Here is a 10,072-nt window from a genome sequence, read left to right on the forward strand (position 1 = left end):
AGCTACGAGGCACTTAATTGTTGAGAAAGGATCCTGCTTGAAGGCTAGCATCGCCCATTGCTCAGCCTTCATGTTTATAAACAAACAGCAATTACATGGTAGCATTTAATATTTTGTTGTATTTGTTATTACTTTGTGACACACTTCAAGCAGGGCTTTGGAGCAGCAGCACATACATTTTATGAACTGCACATGAAGCTGCCTTTTACTGAACCAGACCCTTGGTCCATCAAAGTCAGTATTGTCCACTCAGATCGGCAGCAGCTCTCCAGGGTCTCAGGCAGGGGTCTTTCACATCACCTACTTGCCTAGTCCCTTTAACATGAGATGCCAGGGATTAAACCTGGGACCTTCTGCATGCCAAGCAGATGCTCTACCACTGAGCCACAGCCCCTTCCCAAAACACAATAGCTCATTCTAGCAACCTCACTAGAAAACAAACCCTGTAAAAGTAGAAAAGGGCAAGAGTCCAGTAGCACCTTAAAGACTAACAAAAATATTTTCTGGTAGGGTATGAGCTTTCGTGAGCCACAGCTCACTTCTTCAGTTACAGCTAGAATGTGCTGTAAAAGGTTGTCTTGAAATTTCCTCCTATTCAAGATAGCAAAACAAAACCATATATCAGGGATCCCAACTGTTTTGAGCCTGTGGGTACCGTTGGAGATCTGACACAGGGCGGTGGGGCACAATCCCAAAATGGCTGCCACAAGAGGGGGGAAAATCACAGAATGCCAGAGTGAGGTTATGCAAAACTCTAACAGTAACTGCTCAACATTTCAGGCAGAAGCTCTGTTTAATAGGATGCCTTTTAAAATGAACATATTGAACACATTTGGCATTCACGCAGCTTACCTTCAGTCATACAGTGAAGATTCTTGTGTTGTGTTGGCAGCTGCTGTCAAAGCAACTTTTTAAAAATATGTATAACTAAATGGCCAATCGGAAGCCCCACCTGGCTCACCCACTTTCTACAAACACTTGGTGGGCACCAAGAAAGGTGTCAGCGGGCATCATGGTACCCACAGACACCACCTTTGGGGGACCTCTGCCATATTATAAAGCTTTTGCCACCATCACTTAGTGTTTCTATACCCTTTATTTTGCATTTTGTAGTGGACTTCCCCTTCATGGAGAGAAGCATGCATGTATCCAGATTTTAAAACAAAATAAAACTGTGTGTGTGTATATATATATATATGAGAGGCAGAAACAGAGAGAAAATATACTTGTATGAGCAAAGTACCATAGTCCTTGCAAAATATCACGCAGCCTCATTTCATGGGTGGGGGTCAGCACTGAAAGACCGACAATGAAGCCCTATGCAGAGTTACTCCGATCTAATGGGCTTAGACTGCAGTAAGTCTCCATAGGATTGTGCGGTATGTCCCAGTATCCAGTGGGACTTCAAGTAAGCATGAGACCAGACTTATTACGGAAAAAGCTAGAGTTTTAGCAAAGGAAAGAAATACCGGTCTATGATGTTTGCTTAAACTTCAGCTGCTTACTGAATGCGGCTTCTTCTAAGAAGAGCTGAAATAGAATAGACTGCAGATTCCTCAGGAGTAGGTGCACTTACCTAAAATCATATTTTAGGGCATCTGATGGAATCCTTAGGCTAATACGAATACTATTCGGCTCATTTAGTTTCATTATCAACCCTTGTTTCGATGACTGTTTAGTATATCAGGCACACGTTTCTTCATACTCCTGCTTGAAATCTTTTAATTAAGAGATGTGTGTAAATGATCTTTGCATATGTAAAGCTATAGTCACTATGTTAGTAAACAGATGCTTTTATTCTTGAAAGTAATTTTTATACTCTTCACCTTTGTTGTTAGCAGAAGAGCAAAGAGGCCTGGACTATACCATGATTGCAGGTCTTCTACATCTGAATTTGATTTGTTCATAGGCAAATCTTGCTGTTCAGCTTTACAGTCTTTTGTTCCTCTGTCCAGAGCTGAAATTTTGATGCAACAGAAGCTACAGAGCATGGGCAGAGTGGCCATAAACTGTACACTTCAAAGTGGAAATGGTATGGCACAAATAAGCAAGCCAAAGGTTTTGCAATACAGCACTAGCTCACTGAAATCAACAATCACTCTTACATAGGATTGCCCAAAATCACAAAGATGCTTGACCATAGCTGGTTTCAGGTATATATGAATTCAGCCTATATTTTCATTCAAATTTATCTACTTAAAATATAGCAATTGCTTTGTTCTAGCCCTAGCAAATGTGCACACTGTAACATAATGCTAAAGATGAAGCTGTATGAAGAACTTAAAACTGCATTTATTTTACAAAACTTTACACAGCTTTTGAAAACAGAAGCAGGCAGTGTCCTTTATCGCTTTCAGTGGAAAAGCAATATCACCACGCAGGATGGGTAGGGATAACCGTCATGAAGATAAGTGAAAACTTCCAGCTACGTGGGCTATAAAACACCTCAACACATGGATTCCAAAATGATACAAAGAACTGTGGAAACAAACACATAGGAATTTCTGTGAGTGACAAGCGAATATAATCATTCCATTCTGTTCTTCCATATGCAACTGCTACCTCTGCTACAGTAAGAATAATTTACGTGTGGTTACCTGGTTGGAAACAGCTGAGGAAAACACCCATTAGTATTCTTCTTTATGAAGTCTTGGATCTGAATCACATTTTTTGCCATCACACCTTTTGGTGCTCTGTCAATTTTTGTTAGTACAAACTGGGAGGGGGGAAATTTGAGAAATTTTTTAAAAGTCTTGAAAGCTTTGTAAAGTGTGTAAGTTTTACAGTTCAAATTACATTCATAATCCAACCCATATATTATATTTAACAAGCTTGTCCTCTGCTCACTTTCAGCTGTTCCTCACTCCAAGTTCCATGCTTATGCTATTTGTAAGGGATGAAATTTAATATTTTATTCACTATCTTTCTCTCTCTCTCAAGAAATAGTAGTAACAAACCATGGTGATACCCAAGCTGGAACGTTATGTAAAGGAAGGTGATCAACTTAATGGAGTCAGACCCCTAACTCTATATGTTACTTCCAAAACATAGCATGCAGTATTTGAAGTATTGAAAGTGAATGAGTTCAGTACATAGAAATCTCTGTTTTCTGTCAGTCTTTCCCATCTTCTTCCAGTTTGATCTTTATATCAGTATCTGATGTTTTCACAAGACGGCCTACAGCAGGGCAGGAAGTTTGTTTGGAACTGGGGACCATCTAGTTATACCCTGCACATTTCCAGATTCATCACTGCAGACATGAGGGTTAAAGATGTTTAAATGACAGCTCACCCTCTCTCTTGCAAGATTCCAACTGCGATCAACACAATCCACTGTAAAGACCCTGATAGTTGGCAGCAGCACACCACTGGTACTGTATCCAGTTTTGTGGTTATTAACAGACACCACTTATCCTGCAAACATCTGATTCCAATGTACATTTCACAGATTCATAATTTTCAAGAAATCTTAGTTGTGCTTTTGTTTGCTTCTTCAGACTTGTTTTTTTTTTAAAAAGCTACATGCCTAACAATGGAAGTTACTTTTCAAACCATTAGTGAATTAGCCAAAATAAGATACAAATTTTTTTTAATCTCCAGCTCAAAACAATTAGACAAAATGTTGGCTAGACTGTACCAATACTTCCCGGTTTTTTGTTATATGATTTGAGTCTCACCAATTCAATATACTGCATTTTTACATTCTGTGAAATAAACAAGGAGCATCACTTACAACATAAGGAATCCCAAATTCTTCCAACATTTCTATAGCAATGTGGTCTGCTGGCTGAATTCCTACCAGGCCATCCACTAATAAGAATGTCCGTTTCAAACTAGAAACAATAAAACAAAGCCCACATTTTCCTATCATTATGATACAATCACAGCTGAGTTAACTGGCATCAGAAATTTACCATTCTAGATTCTGCACAGCAGCCCATACAGACAACTACTGTGCCTCACATCTCCACCAGTTGTATAGACAAATACTCCTTATCATTTGGCAGCAGGATACAGATGATCAAATTATCTTGAGTGAGTGAACTCACACCAAGACTTGGTCATTTTTATGGACTCCATTTCCTCATTTAAGGAATCAGCCAAGATTATTTGAAAAATAATATTTACAAGTATTTATTTATTTCCTTCCTTTCTCCACCTTTTCTTCCCCATAGTGACCCAAAATGACTTATATCATTCTCCTCTCCTTCATTTTATCATCACAATAACTATGGGAGGTGTTTGAGTGTTTGACTAGCCCAAGGTAACTCAGCAAGGTTCTATGGCAGAATGAGGATCTGAACCGGGTCTCACAAATCTAAATGCTACACTGCACTGGTGCGCCACATTTAAATGCTGTCTCTGAATGCAATTTCGTGTGAACTAGTATCTCTCACTACTGAAAATCACATTTCACTACGTTGTTATAAAATAGGATTGGAAAATGCCATTTTGTTTAACCTATTCCACATAAGACTAACAACAAAATTTAAGTTAAAGAACAATAGTAGCACTACTTTCTGACAGTTATCTTACTTCTGGCGCTGGGTTAAATAAGGCTCCACCATCTCTGCAAAATCTTCAGGTGCCCTGTAGCCATAACCTGGCATATCCACCATTGTAAATAATTTTCCCACTTTGAAGAAATTCATTTTCTTTGTGTGACCCTAGAGAAATATGGAAAGGCATGTGTCTTATTCCAATTAGTAAGTAAAAAGTATCTTGAGACTATGGTCTTACTAAAATGGCTATTTATAGAAATATTCTGTGTGTTTTAAGACATGTAACTACCATTCATCTAATGTTCCTCACATAAAAAATGGCTGTCAAGAAGTTGAGACCTCTCAATTTCTTGGATTGCATGATTTTTTGGTTCAGGCCTGGGAGGCCTATGAATTTTGCGTTATTGGGATTTTTAGACCAGCAAAATAAGTTTCCTTTTGAAAACTGCTTCTATGGAGGGAGTGAGGTGGGCCCCAGCTGGTGCTTGTTAGTCTTCTCTCCCCTTTCTGGAATGCAAGGCCGTGCATTGCCATGGTAATTAATTGGTCAGCCATCGTGACAATGTCCAGGTGACGGGGATTCTGCAGGCTTCCTCACCTGAAAACATCTGAGTGAGTCAGCATTTCTGACCAAACGATTAATTAACAACTAAGTGCTTTCGTTTTCTCAATTGGTCTCTATGAGCTCATCCCTTTGAGAAAACGGATATAAGGACAAACCAGCCCTAAGCAAACTATGCACGCTTTCGGGTGCACAGCAGGAAGGCTGTGCTGGCTGCATCACAACCCATTTGATTTTGGCCCTACGGGGAAACTCTGGTCAACTTGACCTGCTTGGAGAAACCTTTTGGACAACCTTTTGAAACTCTTGAATGCTGGAAGCATCTTTGAAAGTTGGTAACTATAAACCTGATGCAAGAAACCTTTGCCAATCCTTTTGAACCAAAAAGGCTTTTGAATGTATTAGCTAGCTATGCTAAATAGTTTATTGTTTTCTTGCTTAACACTTCATGACTTTCTTTCCTGTAAACCAGCTTGAATCTTATAAATAAATTGTTAGCCTTTAAATGGCTTGTGTCTGTGATTTTGGGATTCCAAGCTTAAATTCTAAGTGCCTTGTGTGAGTGTAAAACCACCTACCAAAAACCTAAGACATTTTGGGAGTGTAATCTTTCCCTGGCAGGCCTCTACCTCGCAGGGTAAGTGTTGCACTTAATTTTGGAGTGAGTTGGGAGAGGATTGCCCTTATCTTCCCCCTGGAGCTCAACCTTTTGAAAGGGCTGGTGGCAGCTACTCCTTGGACTTGGGGCGAAAGCCTGGAGTTCAAGGTTTTGTCTTTTGGAAAACTTTTGACCAAACCAAAGCAGCCTCCAACTGGTGGAGACAGGTTGGGGAGCTCTTTGACAATGGCATCATGCACCGTGCTAGGGAGAGATAGGTAGGAAAAAGGAGCATGGTTAGATCAGGTCTTAGTCTCTGTTAATGATGTTTATTAAGTAGTGGCACAACAAAACCTCTAAATGAAAATTTCCTTATCTGTTAACCATGCTTAAGACATCAAGAGCGCCCCTCAGATTCACATGTTCCTTCCCCTTCTTGGCCTTTTGTGCTCCTCCTTTGGTCAAATTCCTATTTTCCTTCTCTTTTCAGTGCTAACAAGGGTTAGCGTTACATCATAATTACATTTAAATCAAAGTCCAAAGCCGATTTTAAGTCATGTTTTGACATCCTGGTCTGTTGCTGTTGGTTTACTAAGATTTAAGGTGTCAAATGTCATGTTTAACCGCATTATGTCTGTGAAGAGCCAAAATCATGGCTATACTAGCTCCTAAGAGCTGAAGCATTATTCTATATCAATTCTAATGGTAGCAGCAGCCAAAAGGCCTATTTGATATGCAAACTGCCTCCGTGTCTGACCTGTGGTGGTTCACTCACATAAGATGTCACAGAATGGTCATGCATTAGCAAGTTGGCTCTTGGAGCTTCCACTGGACGTACTGTGTTTACAAATAATTTCCAGCGCTCTCCATCAAACTGGACTCTTTCCATCGGTTACAATACATTTTGACTTAACAATACATGACATGTAACGGAACACCTTGTTTTCTGTTAAGTTCAATTAATATAGACTTCAAAAGTAATACATCACCAAATGTTACTTACTGGATGTTTTGAAATTCGGACTTCAACGTCAGGGGCCAATGAAAACAAGGCCTTTATTAAGGAGGACTTTCCAACATTGCTTCTTCCTAAAAAGCAAACCTAGGGAAAGAAGTTGCTTTACTGCACACTTATCTTTGTCACCCAATGGCAAGTACATTATAGTGCAAAGAACCATTAATTGAAAATCCCTGATATTGTCAAGCTGACTTTACAAAATAGTATTCATAGCTGGGTACACACACACACACAATAAATGTTCTACAAATCCTAACTTCTGCTAAATCCCACCCTAAGCAAATGTTACTAATCTAAAGGGAATCTAAAGAGAAATGGGGCGGGGCAGAAGAAGGAAGTAAGACATAGGTGCCTGTCTTGGCGAGTGAAATCCAGTAAGGTTTGTTGGAGAAAGGAAAAAGCAGAGTGGTGAGAGCAGGATGGAAGAGTGGAACATGGCCTTTGGGGGCACCTGAATTGGAGGGCAGGGCTGATGCAGAGTAATGCATGCATTCCACTACACATTCCCACACGTGGATTTGGAGCCAGTTTCTGGAGCCCAGTATCAAGTTGGCTGAAATACAGTGAATGGCTGAAATACAGTGCTGGGGTTCTCAGGACTAACTTTATACCCTGAAAGTGTTAAGATTGCAAGGGAAATAAGATTCTTCTCAAAACGGATTGGATTGGAGCCAAAAGTTTCAAACCTTATCAGTGGATCGGAGATAATGGTTGCATAGGAAAATATCTCCCAAGGAGGGGGAAACTGGGGCTGCAGATGTCTTCTTCGATGAGGTTTATAGCCCAAACAGAATAACAAGCTAGGTTATTTGGTCACCATTTGGTTAGACTGAATTCTGGGTGAAACATAATGAAGGGAATACAGATAAACAAGTAAGATATGGTTGTGCTGTCATGTTGCCTCTAAATCTTGGACAGATCCCGTTGAAGATTTGAGTAATGCAGATATCAGTGAACTGAGAAAGTGCTATTGCCTTTGAACGAGGGAGGGGTTGCATAAGTACAAGTGAATCCACCTCTCTTCCTCTCTTTGAAGTAGACAATATACTTTGCTGCACAGCAATTCCCCTCTGCCTCCCAGAATAGAAAAATACATACCTTCCCACTATTCCAAATCTCAGGACAGGCTTGATTTAGAAATGAAATAAGAAGGATGCATAGCCCTTCTAGAGGATTCCCAGTTATAATATTCACATGCACTGATCTGACAGCTTACTCAAGGGCAACAAACCATCCTCAGTTTCCCTGGGTGGCCATGAGTTCTAGTGTTATGCAAGTCCAGGAGGGGGAGTTCTGTCTATCCACTGTCTCCACACCATGTCTAATGTTATAATCACATGTCTCTCCCGCATTGTTTTGTTCCCAGGTTAATATGGAATTTCTGCTGGAATGGCTTTCACCTAGTGAATGGAAGTCTCAAGGTCTGCAAAATTTCAGGATGCGTCTAAAAGACTAAAAAACTCTGTTCCATCTAAAAAAATGATTTTCCAGAAGTCCCATGGATTCTTTGAATATATACAGTTAAGGTCTTAACGTTCGGGGGGGGGGGGGAGAATATAAAAAGATTCCCCCCCCCTTTATCATTTTTATATATTCCAAGCTTTGCAGTGGCCTATATCTACAGAGCAGTAATCTTGGAGACGGATCTGGAGATTTGCAGGTAGAAAATCAAAGTACTTCTGCTGGAATCAATTATGAAAACTACATTGCATTTAATAAAGTTCGCTATGTTGCAGCCCAAGTATAAATGTTTACTTGGAAGTTAGTTTGAAGAGTTCAATGAAACTTAACACTTCATAAATAGTTCTAGGGCTGCAGCTTTACAAACTAATTTTAAAACTAATGGGATTTAATGCTCATCATGAAGTGCTTTAGGAGCCCCGTGGCGCAGAGTGGTAAGCTGCAGTACTGCAGTCCAAGCTCTGCTCACGACCTGAATTCGATCCCGACAGAAGTTGGATTCAGGTAGTCAGCTCAAGGTCGACTCAGCCTTCCATCCTTCCGAGGTCAGTAAAATGAGTACCTAGCTTGCTGAGGGTAAAGGGAAGATGAATGGGGAAGGCACTGGCAAACCACCCTGTAAAAAAAATCTGCCTAGTAAATGTTGGGATGTGACGTCACCACATGGGTCAGGAATGACCCGGTGCTTGCACAGGGGTATACCTTTATCTTTTATCATCTTAAAATAAGCTTCCCTGATTGGCTTTTTACAAGCTGTGCCTCTTGACGATCTCTGGCAGGGAGCTTATAGGAAAGCATTTGCCCTCTCAAACCTGGAGAAATGCATGGACATGAATTAAATGAAACATCTCTGTGTTTAAATCATGTATTCGAGTTGTTGTATATGGAAAGACACTATAGAAATAATCATTTGGGATCAACCCCACAGGGGGCCTTTACGTTTTTAACTTTATGAGGTGCTTTAATAGTGCTCCCTTCCATAAGTAGGTTTAGGATTACATATGTAGGTTTGGCTTACCACCCCTTTCTTGATCTCACCTCAGGATGTGACAATTGCGGGGCATGATCCATCCGGACAGCAGAAATGAAATAGTCGATGGCATGATGGCGCGATGGAACGAAAAACGCCTCTGCTCTCTTGATGTCCTCCTGGTTAGGATTGAAAACCTGAAAACTTGAAGTGTCCACATTAGGTGTCAGATATCTTGCCAGATCTTGGAGCGGGAAGGCAGTTTGCATGTACTGCTTCTCCTCTAACTGCAGAACTTCTGAAAATGAAGCATATTTGGTTGTGGGCCTGCCTCTGCTCACAACATTCCTCCGCAGTAGACAGTTAATAATTTGCAGTTTCCTTGCTTTTGTTAGCTGGACCATCTTCACTCACAGACCTTCCAAAACCAGGCGATTCATCGGCTCGCTCTGCATTTTGGTGGCTCAAAAAAGGAAGGAGGAAGAGTTAAGAGCCCGTCGGTCAAGCGGCTGGGGGAGGAAGGTGCGCTTAGTGCGGCTCGAGCCTATCCCAGCTCACTAGGGAGCGAGCCCCACTCAATCCCAAGGGCACGTGCACAGGCTCGTAACCGAGACGAAAAAGCAGCAGCGCCCGGGAACTCACGCTGCCCTGGGCTGCAGGAACTCCAGGGTGGAACCCGCATCAGCGCGCGCGCCCATTCCCCCTGACCCGGAAGTCAAAACCGTCGCTTCGACTCCTTCCCGGCCAACCATAGAGACGGCAGGAGACGCTCCCAAACCGCCCTGTTCTTTCCCGGAAACGGCTGCTCGCCCCCCCCCCCCGCTGCACGTTTGCATTTGCAGGGAATTTTTTTTTAAACTTAGGGGGAAAAACCCCTGTTCCTCTCCTTTCACAAAGGCCAAGCTGGAAAGAACAGCAAGTTATTGACAAGCCAACGTTAGGATGATAAACGCCTGGGATTT

At 41.4% G+C, this 10,072-nt stretch overlaps 1 protein-coding gene across 1 annotated transcript; it reads right to left on the reverse strand.

Annotated features, from left to right (window-relative positions):
• Window positions 1-2,387: 2,387 nt before the first annotated feature.
• Window positions 2,388-9,514, reverse strand: GTPBP8 (GTP binding protein 8 (putative)). Its single transcript, XM_056858652.1, has 6 exons — window positions 9,179-9,514; window positions 6,665-6,763; window positions 4,536-4,666; window positions 3,733-3,832; window positions 2,598-2,716; window positions 2,388-2,478 (listed from the first exon to the last, which is right to left on the reverse strand). The coding sequence occupies exons 1-6, from the start codon at window positions 9,512-9,514 to the stop codon at window positions 2,400-2,402; spliced, it is 864 nt and encodes a 287-aa protein (XP_056714630.1). The 3' UTR covers window positions 2,388-2,399.
• Between the last annotated feature and the right edge of the window lie 558 nt (window positions 9,515-10,072).

This window comes from Euleptes europaea, chromosome 12 (genome assembly GCF_029931775.1).
Source record: "Euleptes europaea isolate rEulEur1 chromosome 12, rEulEur1.hap1, whole genome shotgun sequence".
Lineage (NCBI taxonomy): Eukaryota > Metazoa > Chordata > Lepidosauria > Squamata > Sphaerodactylidae > Euleptes > Euleptes europaea.

What these genes read in the sequence shown, in the direction of transcription:
- GTPBP8 (XM_056858652.1), bottom strand. Translation starts at nt 9,514, where the DNA reads ATGGTCCAGCTAACAAAAGCAAGGAAACTGCAAATTATTAACTGTCTA. An exon ending in AATTTGGGATTCCTTATGTT is followed by an intron (nt 2,717 to 3,732) that starts GTAAGTGATGCT and finishes CCCCCCTCCCAG; the next exon opens with TTTGTACTAACAAAAATTGA. An exon ending in CCTCAGCTGTTTCCAACCAG is followed by an intron (nt 2,479 to 2,597) that starts GTAACCACACGT and finishes TTGTTTCCACAG; the next exon opens with TTCTTTGTATCATTTTGGAA.